Raw genomic sequence first — 15,517 nt, forward strand, 5'->3', positions numbered from 1 at the left:
AGGCTTTAGGGGTGCAGTAAATCAAGAGTAGAGAAGGTAAATCAAGGTGTCTGTCTATGGATTCATGGCTAGCTTGGCAAAATACTGTGGGTCCATGTATCATAGACCTGAACTATCTTCATTATAATACTAAAAATCACGCCTGCAGGTCAAAAAGACCCTGCCCAGGTGAAGACCTTTCCCCTGAGCATGAGTAGAAGTTACCTGGGTTATGTGATTTGTATGGAAATTACCAAACAACCCAACAGAGCGGCTGTGCTTGGGAATTTACTGCCTCTGAACTTTGTGTGTGAATAACAACACGGCAAGTCCAGCGGGACGTGCTGGATTTGTGGAATAGCCCCGAGCACCCGGGCTCGGCAGCTCTGAAATCAATGACCAGCGTCTCTCTCTCCAGTGTGTCAGGACCTGTTGCACACAGGGGAAAAAAACTCAATTTTGTGGGTGAAAGCAGCATGGCCAAGACATCACCTGGAGCACCCCTGCTGCTGAGACACCACTTACCCAGCCAGGAAAGGCTCATTCTGTTTGACGTGGAGGTGCCCTGGACTCCTGGCTGTGTGGACACGGTGCCCAGCCGTGTGCAGGCACCCTCCCCTTGCTGCTGCCCCTCTCCCCTGAGATCCCCAGCGGACACAGCACACCATTCCCACTCAGCAGTGGCTTTTGCAAAGGGCTGGTTTATTGGAGCTGCAGAGGAGGAGGCCCACACGTGGGCAGGGAGCAGCCCTGTGGGGCGGGCGCTAGTTCTTGCCACACGGGAAGTTGGTGCTGATTTTCCTGCAGTAGCAGAAGGCGTTGAAGAAGCGGCAGTAGCAGGTGGCACAGGGGTCGCAGCAGGGGACCTGCTGGCCCAGGCAGGACTCCAGCAGACGGACGCAGCGGCGGGGGGAGCGCTCCTCACGGCCTGCAGCCTGCAGCTCTGTGGAGGAAGCCTGGAGGGGAGAGAGGAGGAACAGCAGGGGCAGAGTTGGTGCTGGACCACTGCGCCAGCAACAGAGAACTGCGTGGGAGAGAGCCAGGAGTGGCTGCTGAAACCTGCCACTGCCAGCAGTGCACAGTCGTGCTCAACTCTGGGCTCAGCCTGTTGGAAATCACCACTGAGCCCTGTGGTCTCTCTGCAGGGTTCACTGCCTCATCCACTGTGTCTCAAGGCCTTTCTGCACACATTTATTTTGAAGCACAGCCCAGACTTTAGTGAAGGGTGCTGTGCCTTCTGCCCAAACAGAGGGACTGAGGGCTGAGCCAGGCTGAACATGGCATTGCCCAGTGAGCTGCTGCTCTGCAGAGGCTTCCTGGGCTGCACTTGAGGTTAATTAAATGGATTGCAGGAGCACAGGTTTGCACCACTCTCCTTTGAGTGCTGTAGCTCCTTGTGTCTCTGGTCAGCCTCAGCTCATCCCAGCCCTGGCTGCTCCCCAGGTGATGAACAGATAGTGCCTTCCCAGGCAGCACCGTGATGGGCTCCAAACCTCCCCTGGCCCCAGGGGCACAGAGAAGGCTGCTTTCCTGCTCTTTGAGGTGTCTGTAAGAAAGCTCAGGGTTACCTGTGGTTCCAGCACACCACCTCTCCTCACGAGGTCACCATCGGCTTCTTGGACCTCTAGGGCCATCTGCTCAAACCCCAGCCTGGGGAGAGGTCCTGTGAGATACAGAGAGGCTGGACAAGGAGGCTGCTGGGGGGTCAGCCCTGATTCTGCTCCCCACAAAAAAAAGGCCCTGCTTCCTGTGGGCTGCCAGGCTGCTCTTGCCTGCCAGGCCTAGAAGAAGCTGTTGCTGCTTTAGGGGGACCACCCTGCATGTGACTCTGGGCGTGGGACCCCCACTTCAACTCTGAGGCACTGGGCAATGCAGCAAGGAGCTGGTGGGGGTCAGTGGAGGGCAGAGGGGCCACAGGACTCACCTGCCAGCTCTGCAGGTGCCTCCTTGGCTCTCCGCTGCAGGCTGGCGTGGCGGGCTCTGTCTGCGCCCTCCAGCCCGGCGCTCGCCTTCTGCAGGTGCCCACAGCTGAGGTCGGTGGTCCTGAGGTCCAGGACGGCCTGGATCCCCTGCAGCAGCCCACAGCACAGCAGCAGCACGTTCAGCATGGTTCCAGGGGACAGCCTGCACAGAGGGGCCCGTCCAGTGTCAGCCCCCCCCGCTGGCATCACCCCCCGAGCAGTGCCGTGTCAGCGAGGGGCAGCCCCTGCCAGCACAGCCACCGTGCCAGGCTGTTTGCTCCCTTGGCCAGGCTCAGAGCATGGAAATGCCAGTGGAGGCTGGGTGCTGGGTTGGGGGAGGACCACAGCGGGCACAGCTGAGGGAAGGACTGGGCAAACTGGGCTGGGGGACGGGAGTAGCTGCAGGGTCGGGCTGTGGGCTTTGGGGGCCTGAAAGCTGTAAAAAGCAGGGAGACTCTTAGGGAGCAAAAGGAAAGAGGCCAGGAGGGGGTACCACAGTTGCTGCCGTCAGCCAAATCCTGGGAAACCCAGTGCCTGCTGCTTTAGCAGCCTTGGGGCTCCAGCCCTGGCTCCAGCAGCACAATGCTGGCCACCCCTTTTCCCCCCATCCCACACAACCACCCAGCTCTTTGCTGGGAGAGACCCCTCCGCACCTTGGGGAGCCCCACACCCGTGGGAGTCACACCCCACAGGCTCCCAAGCCCCTTCCCATGGTAGGCACTGACCTCTCCAAGCAGAGAGGGGGCTCGTCGTTCACTGCTCCACCGAGCCCGCTGGAAGCGCCGCCACCGCTCTCTGCCTCAGTGTCCTCCGCCCCACACGCTCCCTGGGATTTATATCGGCTTTTTATTAATTAAGTGCTGCAGCCACATGACTCCACTAACTACCAGGTAGGTGGGATTCTCTGGAAAACGGGCTTTGTCTGGATGGAGAGCAGCCGCCGGGGCAATGTGCGGGAGGGGGGACTCCTGCCCTGTGCCCCGCACAGCCGTGGGAGGGACAGCTCCCTGCTACCCCCAAACCCCCAGGTGTCTTGGAAGTGATCCCCACCGCCCTTCCAGACTGCTTCCCTTTCCAGCCACGCCTGAGAAGCACCAAGGCTGCAACTTGAGGGCATCTCTTAGTTCCCAAATAGAGAATTATCAGGGCTACGGGCTCCTGGCCAAAAACATGCCAAGCTCGACTGGTTTTCAAAGGGAATGTTGCCTATCCATATCTCCTGGCAAACGTCCAGTCATAGTCCAGAGCCTCCAGCAGTCCTCCGGCTTCTGACCACTGGCCATCTGCAGATTCTCCGGGCTGTGTCTCTCATTCATAATTCCTTTGGAAAACCTGCAGCTCCCCAGAGCCAGGCTCTTTTCGGGAATGCTCATGGCCTTGAGTGACTTCAGTGCTGCAAGGAAATGGGAGGATAAGACATAGGTTCAGTGGGCTGTGACATTCCCAGCAAGGAAGGCTGACAGCCCAGGCTCTGCCCTCACCAGGCTGCTCCTGGATGGGGGGGACCCCCCAGGCCTCCCAGCAGGTCCCCAGTAGAGCATGAGCCACCACTCCTGGTTGCAGCACCAGCCCTGGGGCTCTTCGCAGGCCCCCTCTGCCCCTCACACTCCCTGTCCCAACATAATCTGATTCCTGCTGCATTTGAGGGACGGGCTGAGCGAGTGTGGGACCAGCGAGAAGCTCGACTGCCGTGTCCCATCTCCTCTGGCTGCTGGAAACACTCAGCACCCGCCTGGGTCCCCAGTGCACGACACCCAGTCAGGACCCCCCCAGCACAGCACCCGGGTGTCTCCTGCACCCACATGCCTGGGCGAAGGCTCATCTTGGGCTAGAGGCAGCTTTGGCAGCCCTTCCCATTCCCATCCCCGAGGCCCAGGTGGGTGCCGAGTGCCCCATCCATCCCCAGCTCCTCCATCCCCAGCCCTGGGGGCTCCGGGTCCCCAGCCCTGCTGTCCCCGTCCCCGCTGACGCCACCGCCGCTCGGGGCCTCGGCCCGGCTCATTAGGGCCTGTTTGCAGCCGGCGGGGCCGCGGGCCAGGACTTCTGGGAAGGCATTAGCGGGAATGAGGGCGGCCGCGCTGAGAGCTTTTTAATCTGCAGGAGCAACATCTGCTTTGTGCGCATCCCGATGGCCAGTAACGAGCTAAATGAGGCTGCCGGCCGCTCGCCGGGCCGCTTCCAGGAAAAGAGGGCTCACAGCGAGGGGGAAAGGGGGGCCGGGGCTGCGCCCCCGGCTCGGTGCTCCCGGCTGCAGGGAGGGTGGGAGCGGGCGATGGAGCGGGTCAGGGGCACAGCGGAGGTGCCGTGAGCGGGCACCCCGGGCAGGAGGGCAGCACAGCCGGAGCTCATCCCACAGCGGGACCCTCGGGAGACAACCCCGGGCAGGAGGGCAGCACAGCCGGAGCTCATCCCACAGCGGGACCCTCGGGAGACAACCCCGGGCAGGCGGCTCTCCCTCTCCCTCTCCTCCTGGAAGCATCCAGGCAGGCGGGCGGCTCATTGAGCCCATCACCAGCCCTCGTTACCGCTAATGCCCCCTCAGTGCCACCACCCCACACGGGCACTGACGAGCCGGGCCGCGGGAGCCGTCGGGGCGGCGATGCCCGGGGTCTCCCCGTCGGGAGGTGCGAAGATCATCCCCCCGGCCCCGGTGGGCACCGGGCCGGGCCCTTTAAGGCGCGATCCCGGAGCCGCCCTGACGTCAGCGGGGCGGGCGCGCCCGGGCACCGCAGCCCCGGCGGCCGCAGCTCCGCGCCCCGGGGAGAGCGGCTCCATCGGGGCGCACCGGGGGGCAGCGGCTGCGGTGGGTATCGGGGGGCTGCGGGGGGGGGGGCGTGGGGGTGCCCGGGGTGCTGCGGTCTGGAGGTGAGGGCGTTGGGGTGCCCAGGGTGCCGGACACCTGGAGGTTGGCAGTATTGGGGTGCGCAGGGTGCTGGGATCTGGAAGTGGCAGCATGGGGTGACAGGGGTGCTGGACGCCTGGACATAGGGGTCTTGGGGTGCCCGGGGTGCTGGGAACACGCAGGTGGGGTATGGGGGTGCTCAGGGTGATGAGGGACTGTTGGCAGGGGTGTTGGGGTGCCCGGGGTGTGGTGGTGCTGGACACCTAGATGCCCTCTGGGTTGCTGGGAAGTAGCGGGGCTGTAACGGGATGTCCAGGGTGCTGGGAACTGACAGAGAGGATGTTGGGGTGCTCAGGGTGCTGGGGACCTGGACATGAGGAATGGGGTACCCTGGGATGTTCGGGAGTGGAGGTGGGGATACAGATGAGTGCCTAAATCCCAGGATGGGGACTGGGAGCTGGGGTGTCAGGGTACCCAAGCTGCTGGGGTCCTGATGCCCAAGGTGCTGGGGGGCCTGGTATTCGGGGGAGCTCCATCCCTCACCCCACATTGCTCAGCGTCTCCTCCGTCCCACAGCGCCCGAGGCCGCCATGGCCGGGGCGCAGGGCTGCGGCGAGGGCAAGATCGCGGGGCTGTACGACCTGGAGCGCACGCTGGGCAAGGGCCACTTCGCAGTGGTGAAGCTGGCACGGCACGTCTTCACCGGGCAGCGCGTGGCCGTCAAGGTGATCGACAAGAGCAAGCTGGCGGGGGAGGCGGCGGGGCAGCTCCTGCAGGAGGTGCGCTGCATGAAGCTGGTCCAGCACCCCAACGTGGTGCGCCTCTACGAGGTCATCGACACCCACGCCAAGCTCTACCTCATCCTGGAGCTGGGCGACGGCGGGGACATGTTCGACCACATCATGCGGCACGAGGGCGGCCTGGCCGAGCCGCGGGCCAAGCACTACTTCGCCCAGATCGTCCACGCCATCTCCTACTGCCACAAGCTCCACGTGGTGCACCGCGACCTCAAGCCCGAGAACGTGGTCTTCTTCCAAGAGCAGGGGGTGGTCAAGCTCACCGACTTCGGCTTCAGCAACCGCTTCCAGCCCGGCAAGATGCTCACCACCAGCTGCGGCTCCCTGGCCTACTCGGCGCCGGAGATCCTGCTCGGGGATGAGTACGACGCCCCGGCTGTGGGTAAGGGTGGTGAGGCACCCTGGGGACCTGCCTCCCTCGTATCCTGGAGTGTGGTCCTGCCGGCCAGGAACCACCTTGCTTTTGGCCCCTTACGCCGGGAGCACCCGGTGGCCCTGCTGTCCCTGCAGGGAGCACGGCTATCCCCTGGGTGCTGGGCTGCCCAGCCCTGCCCTGGCTCGAGGGGTCCTCCCTGCAGAGACCATCCCAGCACCCACTGAGATCCCACAGGGACCATGGCGGGGAGGGGAAAAAGCCCGAGCAGGCTGTGAGTCCGTCGTGGCATCCGCCGGGGCTCGGGAGAAGCAGAGTGAGAAGCAGAGTGAGGACGCAGCTGCCGGCAATCTGGCGCTAGTGGTTATTTGGGGGGGTGAGGCCGGAAGGAAATCTGCTTGGGATGCTGCTGTTTGGGTGGAGGAGCTCCGAAAGTTTCCTTTGCTCCATCCCCGCCCTGAAAACCGCTTCCCCTCTGTGCCTCCCAGCGCCCTTCCTCCCCTGGCTGGGGCACGGGGGGCTGGGGAGGCTGTCCCAAGGCACGGGGAGCTGGGCTGGGGGCTCTGAGAGGCTCTGCTGTGACAGAGGGGACACGGGAGGGAAGCAGGATCTGAGCTGGCTGGCTGGCTGGAATTAGGGCAGGAGGATTTAGCAAAGCAAAACACGAGCCCTTAAAGGAAAAAGCCCAGCGTTGGCTCAGGAAAAGGCGGATCCTGAGCAGAGAGCAGGGATAGCTTATGGAGGCGGTAGGAAAATAAGCTGGTGGCGCTGAAAGGGAAATGAAGGGAGAGAACCGACGCAGATGAGAAATTTTCAAACACTTGACTTAAGCAGCTGAAGGTATTAACAGAGAGCCCCGGGGCGTGCTCAGCATCCTAAATGTGCCTTCTGCAGGAGTTTTGTGTTCTGGGCAGGAGGGACCAGTGAAGATGCTGCCGGCTCCATCCCTGCCCTCAGGATGGGGCAGCGATCCCACTCCAGCTGGTGCCCACACAGCCTGAAAGCCCAGATCAGTGCTGTGTCCTCATCCCATCACTGCAGTCTCTTGCAGCACAGCCCAGTGCCAGGATGGTTGTGGTGGAATGGTCTGGGAATGAGAAGCTGAGAAATGACATGAGATGGCACTAGGGGGGAGGGGGGAGAGTGACTGGTGGGACAGAGCTCAGGGCTGGCTTCCCTGGACAAGGGGATAAGACCTCAACTGCTTTGGTGGAGCCCCTTGAGACCTGCTTGGATGTGGGGATGGGGAAGGTCTTTCCCTGCCTTGGTGGGGCTGCAGTCCCCCTGTCCATGGGGCAGGACCTGGGAGCTGTTGCCTCCCGCTGGTGTCTGTTGGATCGGCATTACGGACTGGTGGGGTGGCCCCCCCGGAGTCCCTGGGGTGGAGAATCTCGGCCCACGGGGAGTGCAACCTGAACTGCTGCTGCTTCTTGCAGACATCTGGAGCCTGGGGGTCATCCTCTACATGCTGGTGTGCGGCCACCCCCCCTTCCAGGAGGCCAACGACAGCGAGACCCTCACCATGATCATGGACTGCCGCTACACCGTCCCCCCGCATGTCTCGGCCCAGTGCGCTGAGTAAGCACCACCCCCCAGACCCCAACATGCTGCCCCCGGGGTGGGTGCCCCATCCCTCGGGGATGCCTGGGAGCTGAGGTGGGAAAAGGGAGGGTAAAGCTGCCTGGTTTGGGGTTCACGTGCTGCTGCAGGGTTGCAGCGTCGCTCCTTTTCCCGCAGTCTCATCTCCAGGATGCTGCAGCGGGACCCGAAGCAGCGAGCGTCCCTGGAGCAGATCGAGGGCCACACGTGGCTGCAGGGGGTGGACCCGTCCCCCGCCAGCCGCTCCCTGCTGCCCCTCACCTCCCACAAGCGCGTGTCCCAGGAGGAGCACGAGATCATCCTCCAGGCCATGATGTGCGGGAACATCGCGGATCGGGAAACCATCCAGGAGTGAGTGCTGGGGTGGGATGTCGAGGTGGGAGCCCCTGCAAAGGGCTCTGGGGGTCCCGGCACGTCCGTGGTGCACTGACGTGAGTCCCTCGGTCGCACAGGGCGCTGGAAGCCGATCGCTACAACCACATCACGGCCACGTATTTCCTGCTGGCGGAGAGGATGCTGCGGGAGAAGCGGGAGAAGCAGGGCCACCGCCTCAGCCTCGTCTACAACCTGGCCAAGGAGGTGCAGAGCAGGTGAGCCCCTCTCCTTCCCCCTGTCCACGTTACCCCTCTGTGCCATCCCAGGTCCCCAGTGCAGGGTCTTGGCCAGTCCCCTGTCCCCTTCCTTGCCACAGCCCTTTCCATGCCCAGCTGGGTCCGACACCTCCCTCCCTCTCTCCCCTTCCTCAGGACCAACTTATCGGACACATTTGGCTCCGGGGGCGGTGCCAGCAGCCTCTTGCCCTTCAAGGAGCCCGGCAGCCTCTCTGGGGGGTCCCGGCTGCCCCCCGGAGGGGACATTGGTGGCCGACAGCCCACCGGGACCCTGCTGAAGGTCCCCGCCGTCGACACCACCATCACCAAGAGCACCCCGGCCCTGCAGCAGATCTGCGAGGAGGAAGAGGAGGACGAGGAGGATGAGGAGGGGAGGCCCAGCGCCATGGAGAGGAAGAGCAGCTCACTGAACCAGGAGCAGATGCGAGCCTTCCTGCGCGCCCACCGCCCACCCGGCCGTGGGGAGGTCTGGGGGCCGGGGGCTGAGCTGGGGGGCCGGGGCGGGCGCCCGGGGGCAGCCTGGGCTGGGAAGGGAGTGACGGGGGGCCAGGGTCTCCTGGGCCTGCAGGGGCGTGGAGCTGAGCCCCTGAGGAGGGAGGAGGACACAGAGCCCGGGGGCTCCTTGTCAGAGTTCCCCAAGGAAAGGGGAGCCGTCCTGTCACCCCAGAGCAGCTCTGCTGGGGTACCCCAGGTGCTGGGAGCAGAGACGACCCCTGCCTCCCTTCCAAGCCCCACGGACACGTCCCCAGGGCAGGGGGCTCCCACCAGCCCCACCCGGCAGTCGGTGGAGAGCTCAGGCACCGAAGGGGGTGCGGAGAGTGTGATCAAGCTGGACCCGGGCAAGGGCAAGGGGGGCAGCCTGCGGGACAGGCTCCTGCAGATCCCGCTCTGCGAGAAAGCCCTGGCCTTCAAACTGCGGCCGGGCTCCAAGGAGAGCCTCCTCTCGCTGGGGCAGTTCAACTGCTGTCACGTCATTTAAGGCCCCAGGGTGAGGGACCAGCCCTGCTGTGGGGTCTGGGTGGGAGGGCACCCGTTCCCCTGCCTTTGGTCTGCCAGTGCCATGGGGCTGGCAGGGGGCACAGTGCCCTGCTTTGTCACCCATGGTGGCCACCCTGCCAGCCCCCTCAGAGCACCTTCTGTGAGAGACCCCCCAGGACGGGCCCTTCCGAGGGCGAAGCGGACTGGGGTCCATCCCTGCACCGGCCGGCTCGTCCCCAAACCCCAGGACAGCTCCCTGACCCTGCTGGGGTGCGATGGACCACGACACTTTTTTAACTACTAGAAATAATTTTTTAAATAGTCTATTTTACTGTAATTAAATAGAGATTGCTATATCCCCCTGGTCCCCCCGGGCTGGCGATGCCCAGCCCCGCAGAGTGCACGGCCCGGGGCTGGGCTGTCCCGCCTGCAGCCCCCCCGCTGGCCCTGGCCGGGGCCAGGCACAGCCTGGCCCGTGACCCCAGGCCATCCCCTGGGCCCTCCCCACAAATAAGCTTCCTATTTATTATCTCTTTGTTTTCTTGCTGGCAAGAAATGAATGCTGACGGAGGCGCGGGCCGGCGCTCGGCCCGGCCGCGGCGCGTGCGCGTGGAAGGATCGGAGCCGCTGGGAAGCAAAGTTCACCGGGACAATAAAATAAGCTCGTGGGTTGATGGGGGTCCAGTGTCTTGTAAAAACACACCACTGTCCCCCCCAGCCTTGCCAAGGCCAGGGCAGCAGGGGTGGCATCCCGTGCACCAGGGGTGGGTTCCCGGGAGCGTCTGCCTGAGCTGGGGTGGGCACGGGCCCAAAATGGAACAGAGGGGAGTGAAGATAGGGAAGAGCAACACCCAGAGGTGAGGGAGGGCCTGGACGTGCCAAAAGGCCCGGGGAGGGTGTTGCAGACCTCCACAAGGCAAAACCACACTCAGTCCCAGGATCCCCCCACTTGCTTTCCTCACCCCCAGCCTGAGGTGACCTAAGCCCAGGGCCACCCCTGAGCCCCCAGTACCCACTGCAGCCCTTTCTTCTGTCCCTCCAGCTCTGCTGTGCCTCTCCTATCCCTTCTATTTCTCACTATTTTCATGTGTAACAGCCTTACCTGACTTGCCATCACAGTGTGGGATCCCTCTCTTTGCACTCCTGGGTGACTGTGAGGGTGTCAGATGGGAATGAGCTGGACTTGGAACGTTTCTGGGGGAGATGGTGGTGGGAAAAGAAGCAGGGACTCCAGCAGCAGGAGGGGAGGCAGTTGCTGCCCACGAGGCTCCCCTTTCTTGCTCCTAAAGGATAAAGCCACCGCCTGAACAGGGGCTTGAACCCTGGACCCTCAGATTAAAAGTCTGATGCTCTCCCAACTGAGCTATCCAGGCTCCTGTCTGGGGTCTGGGGGGATGTCCAGGACAGGCAGGGGGGACCCCACTTTGCTGCAGCATTTGGAAGGACAGTGTGGGGACCTGCTTTGACCTCTCCCACCCCCACAGCACCCCAGCGAGGCTGCCAGCGCACACCGGGCTGAACACCCGGCTCCCGGGAATCCCGCGGGCACTGATCCGGCATCCTGGGGATGTGCCCTGGGAAGATGCGGTGCCGTAGGGATGCGCTGGCAGGGAGGGGAGCGGGATGGGACCCCTCTGCCCCTCAGGAAACCCACCCTGCCAGTCCAGCCCGGGAGGGGCTGGAGGTGATTAAAGCCGATCCCAAAGGCTGGTGGGGTGGGGGAGCAGCAGGGACAGCCCGCGGAGAGCCCCGTGGGGCCTCTTCAAACACCTCGTGCGTACTAATTGGCTTAATTAGAGCCGCCAGCGATGGCACCGGCCCCCCTTCTGCCGGGCCTGGGGACGGGACTAATGAGCCGCGGGACTGCCCTGGAGGGAGATCAGAGCCCCACGCAGGGTGGAGGGGGATGGTCTTGACAGAACAAGAGCACGAGCTTAATTATCCTGATTAATTAGAGCCCGCTGTTTTTAACCCACGCCTGGAGGTGTGAGCCCAGCAGTGCAGCCCCCCGGGGTGGGATGGAGGCAGCAAAATGCAGGGAGAGACCTGAGGAGCCCCTCAGAGAGACCCCACAGCGTCCCCAGACACCGCAGTCAAACACGTGGTGGTCCCTGGATCCCACCGAGAGGCACCAAAAGGACCCCAGACCCTTCAGGGGGGTGCTCAGAGGTCCCATGACCCCACAGGAGGTTCTACGACCACCCCAGAGCCTACAGAGAAACGCCCGAACTCCACAGTTTGCCGGGCGCGTTTCCGCGGCCGCCGCCCCCGGCCCTTTCTGTCCCTCCGCGGCCACCGTCACCCCCGCGGGGAAGGGGGGGGGGTGGTGGAGCCGCTCCGCCCACTCGGAAGGGCCCGGCGGCACCACGTGGTGCGGAACCACGTGTGGGCTCCGTCATGGCGTCGGCGCCCAAGAGGTTCAAGGTACGGGGGGCACCGGGGGAGACTCCGGCCCTTACCGGGGCTCCGCGATCGGCCTGCGGCTCCTTCCCCTTCACGCCGTGTTTCCATCCGCAGGCGGCGGCCGGGAGCGGTTCCGGGGGGAAGGGCAGCGCCGACCCCCTCTCCGCGTTCCTGGCGTGGTGCGGGCGGGCCGGGGTGGAGCTCAGCCCCAAGGTGAGGCAGTGCGGGCCGGGCCGGGCCTCCCCCGAGCCGCTCCGGTGTCTCCGGCCCGCCCGTCACCGCTCCCCTCCCGGCCCAGGTGCGCGTGAGCAGGGAGGGCGCGGTGGCGGGGTACGGCCTGTTGGCCGCCGAGGAGCTGGAGGCGGGAGAGGTCCTGTTCACCATCCCTCGCACGGCGCTGCTGTCCCAGCACACCACCTCCATCCACACCCTCCTGCAGGAAGGTGAGCGCAAGCTTCTCGTGGCACTCGAGTTTGCTTTGCTTTTTAAAGGAGTTAATGGGTCTGGGATAAAGCCTTGGGGACGTTCCTCCTGGAGGGTTGTTAGATACCAGCCAGGAAGGGGGTTCCCTAAAGGAGCCTGGAGCTCTGCCGGGCAGGGAGAAAAGCCCAATAGTCCAATATCTCCAACTTCCAAGTGACAGGCTCATGTCACTTAGGTTTCCCTGGAGGCCCAGGACAGGCCCTTGTAGGGAAAAGAACAGTTCCTTGGTTTCTGAAAGCACCCACAGGCTCAGGCTGAGGATGGCAGGGCAGTAGGGTCTGGGAGAGCTGCAGAGCAGCAGCTTGTGGTTCAGCTCAGGACACACTAAGACAAAGCAGAGTGCAAGCAGAACTCCTGCCTCCAGGGTGAAGGTGGGACTGAGGCTTGTGGTGTCAGGCTTTGGTTCTATAAGGAAAAAAGCACCTCAAGATCAACTTACATTTTCTCCACTGTGTCTGGTTCTTCAGCCCAGGAGTCCCTGCAGAGCCAGTCCGGGTGGGTCCCTCTCCTGCTGGCCCTGCTGCATGAGTACACAGCCAGCAGCTCCCGGTGGCAGCCGTATTTCTCCCTCTGGCAGGATTTCCGGAGCCTGGATCACCCCATGTTCTGGTAAGGTGAAACCAGGCAGGGCTGTGGGGAGGCCCAGGCTGGCAGCTGGAGGCAGGCACAGCCCAGGGGCTGCTGAGCAGGGTCCTGGGCACAGATCTGGTCCTACTGGGCAACCCCAGCCCTCTGTTCCAGCCCTGTGCTGGCACTGGCAGGAGCCTGAGGGACTCCCATGAAGTTATGCTACAGGTACAGGCAGAGAAAGGGATCTGCAGAGCAGGGGGAAGCTGAGATTTTGAAGGAGGAAGCAGTCTGTAGACTCTTCTTGAGGCACAACCTCTGTTTTTCTTGCAACAGGCCTGAAGAAGAGCGAACAAGGCTCCTGCAGGGCACAGGCATTCCAGAAGCCGTGGACAAGGATCTAGCTAACATCCACCTGGAGTACAGCTCCATCATCCTCCCTTTCATGGAGTCTCACCCTGATGTCTTTGACCCCAAGCTGCACACTCTGGAATTATATAAGGAGCTGGTGGCATTTGTCATGGCTTACAGGTGAGAAGTGAAGGCTCTGCTCTGACAGGGAGTAAGGACAAGGAGCAGGATCATAGGAAAGATTTGAGGCTGTTACTTAAAGGTTGCGGTTGCATGAGAATGTAAGTATAAGATGAAGCTTGCCCTGTGCTGCCACAGGAACCACAGGCTTGTCTTCATCTCCCTTCTTTCTAGCTTTCAGGAACCTTTGGAGGAGGAAGATGAAGATGAGAAGGGGCCCAATCCTCCCATGATGGTGCCTGTAGCAGATATTTTGAATCACGTGGCCAACCACAACGCCAACCTGGAGTACTCTCCTGTGAGTGCAAAGCTGCTGTGCCAGGCATTGTCACAGCCTGGCTCCCCTTTCATGAGGCCTTTGGGAATGGAGACACACCCCTGGGCAGCGAGTCTGGCCTGGATCTTGTTAATATGAAGCCCTGCTGCGTGTTTGGAGTTGGTTAGTGAGAGCTGGGGGTCATCTGAGCCGCTCTCAAACCCCACGTTTCCCCGTCGGAGCAGCACAGCTCTGAGCTCCCTCTCCCTGCCCGCAGCACTGCTTGCGAATGGTGACAACACAGCCCGTGGGGAAGGGCCAGGAGATCTTCAACACCTACGGGCAGATGGCCAACTGGCAGCTGCTGCACATGTACGGCTTCGCCGAGCCCTACCCCGGCAACACCCACGACACCGCCGACATCCAGATGGTGACGGTGCGCGCGGCGGCGCTGCGGCGTGAGTGCCACCCACGGGCACCCCGGGAGGGCACGGGGCAGGGATCCGGTACACAGGGATGTAATGGAGCAGGGATCCGGGTACACAGGGATGTAACGGGGCAGGGATCCGGGTACACAGGGATGTAATGGAGCAGGGATCCGGGTACACAGGGATGTAACGGGGCAGGGATCCGGTACACAGGGATGTAACGGGGCAGGGATCCGGTACACGGGGATGTAACGGGGCAGGGATCGAGTGCGACACGAAAAACAATGCCTGATCCACAGCATTTCAGGTGCTGGGGCCACGCCTTGTTTTCTGCCTCCTGTTTCCCTTCTCCGCTCGCCCCCCGCCCCGGTGGGGTTGCAGCTCTGCTGTCTTCAAACAGGTGCCAGCAGCGAAGCGCAGCAGCAGCTGGTCTCAGAGCAGTGGGACTTCTTGTGCCAGCTGGAGATGGTGGGTGAGGAAGGTGCCTTTGTGCTTGGCTGGGATGAGGTGCTGACAGAGGAAGAGCTGTCTGTGACCCTGAAGGTGAGCACAGCCAGGAAGGGGGCAGAGAGCTACACAAGGAGAGCATGGAGTGCAGCTGGGCTAACCAGCAGGGCAGAAGGGCTCAGTGGAGGGGACAAGCACGGGAAGGCAGTTTGGTACCAACACTCCTGCATGAACAGTGGCAGGGGCTGTGGCTGTCCAGCTCCCAGGTGCTGTTAAAACATCTTCCTCTCCTCAACTAGCCACCCATCTGTACTCGTACCTGTTTTGAACAGCTCGCTCCATGGCCACTGCTGTTCTAGGGAGCTTTCAAAACTTCATAGGTGACAGCTGAGATGTCCAGGTTTTCTGTTTGAACGTTCTTCTAACACAGGAGTTGCCTGCAATTAGGGATCTAAGCCAGTTTCAGTCTGTTAACCTTTAGTGTGGCTGAGGAATAACTCACCTGCTCCACGTGGCTCTTCCACAGAGGAGAAAGCCTGATGTGCTCACACTGCCAGTGACTTGTCCCTTTGCCTGGGTCATTACAGGTGCTGTGCATGTCAGAAGAAGAATTCAAGGAGTATAAGGAACAAGATGGCTGGGAAGATGACAGTGAGGAAGAGGAAAACTCTACCCTTTCCAATGAGGCTCTCTCCAGACTAAAAACCCCATGCAAGAAGCTCCTTTATGACAGTGTGCTGCTGACCCTGGAGTCCTACAGGTCAGACCTGAAAGCAGAGCAGGACTTGCTAAATAACAAGGAGGCTTATGAGAAACTGAGTCGAAGGGAGCAGCAGGCTCTGCACGTGCGATACGGACAGAAAAGGATCTTGCATCAGCTGCTGGAGCTGGTACGATAGAAACCTCACTGCCCCTGGACAGGACCTGCCCAGGACTGATCCAAGGGGAAGGGCAGCCTCTGGACATCAATCCTGCAGCAGGGAGGACAGATGGCAAGACTGACTATAGGCCCACTTGTCCCTTATATGGCATGTGGCTTTTGAGCTACCTCTACATAAAGAAGTATCTTGACAGCACTGAAGGGATTTTGGGTGGCATTATTGTACAGTGAGAGCTCTGGAGCACAAATATCACCTTCTTCCAGAGGCCTTAAGAAACCCCAGACCTCCCAGCAGCTGTTTTAGGAAGGCAGGCATACACTGTCAGAACAGCAAGTGGGTTCCCTAATTCAGCATCAGAAATTTAAGGCAAGAGCAGCTCCT

General features: G+C 62.0%; 3 protein-coding genes and 1 non-coding gene across 6 annotated transcripts; 2 read left to right on the forward strand and 2 right to left on the reverse strand.

The window, feature by feature from the left end:
- Positions 1-254: 254 nt before the first annotated feature.
- Positions 255-2,935, reverse strand: AGRP (agouti related neuropeptide). Its single transcript, XM_051801826.1, has 4 exons — positions 2,666-2,935; positions 1,904-2,103; positions 1,548-1,642; positions 255-935 (listed from the first exon to the last, which is right to left on the reverse strand). The coding sequence occupies exons 2-4, from the start codon at positions 2,085-2,087 to the stop codon at positions 744-746; spliced, it is 471 nt and encodes a 156-aa protein (XP_051657786.1). The 5' UTR covers positions 2,088-2,103; positions 2,666-2,935; the 3' UTR covers positions 255-743.
- A 1,708-nt stretch (positions 2,936-4,643) lies between these two features.
- LOC127477484 (SNF-related serine/threonine-protein kinase-like) lies at positions 4,644-9,814 on the forward strand. The gene is made up of 6 exons (XM_051801857.1): positions 4,644-4,743; positions 5,359-5,961; positions 7,389-7,530; positions 7,690-7,902; positions 8,004-8,141; positions 8,298-9,814. Exons 2-6 carry the CDS (start codon positions 5,373-5,375, stop codon positions 9,139-9,141), a joined length of 1,926 nt encoding a protein of 641 aa, XP_051657817.1. The 5' UTR covers positions 4,644-4,743; positions 5,359-5,372; the 3' UTR covers positions 9,142-9,814.
- A 626-nt stretch (positions 9,815-10,440) lies between these two features.
- On the reverse strand, positions 10,441-10,513 carry TRNAK-UUU (transfer RNA lysine (anticodon UUU)). Its single transcript has one exon. It is a non-coding gene; the product is annotated as a tRNA-Lys (tRNA).
- Positions 10,514-11,516: 1,003 nt separating this feature from the next.
- Positions 11,517-15,332, forward strand: SETD6 (SET domain containing 6, protein lysine methyltransferase). 3 transcript variants are annotated; one of them, XM_051802020.1, is made up of 9 exons: positions 11,517-11,564; positions 11,658-11,756; positions 11,842-11,986; positions 12,494-12,635; positions 12,930-13,124; positions 13,299-13,422; positions 13,658-13,838; positions 14,209-14,351; positions 14,843-15,332. In XM_051802020.1, exons 1-9 carry the CDS (start codon positions 11,538-11,540, stop codon positions 15,152-15,154), a joined length of 1,368 nt encoding a protein of 455 aa, XP_051657980.1. In that variant the 5' UTR covers positions 11,517-11,537; the 3' UTR covers positions 15,155-15,332. The 3 variants fall into 3 exon arrangements, 2 of the variants coding, with proteins under 2 accessions (XP_051657980.1, XP_051657979.1); XM_051802019.1 differs by having other exon boundaries at positions 11,527-11,756; XR_007906981.1 differs by lacking the exon at positions 14,843-15,332 and having other exon boundaries at positions 11,527-11,756; positions 13,658-14,115; positions 14,209-14,274.
- Positions 15,333-15,517: the final 185 nt, after the last annotated feature.

The sequence above is a fragment of the Manacus candei genome, unplaced genomic scaffold (assembly GCF_025592945.1).
Source record: "Manacus candei isolate 608988 ecotype Guabito, Panama unplaced genomic scaffold, ASM2559294v1 h1tg000053l, whole genome shotgun sequence".
NCBI classification, from domain to species: domain Eukaryota; kingdom Metazoa; phylum Chordata; class Aves; order Passeriformes; family Pipridae; genus Manacus; species Manacus candei.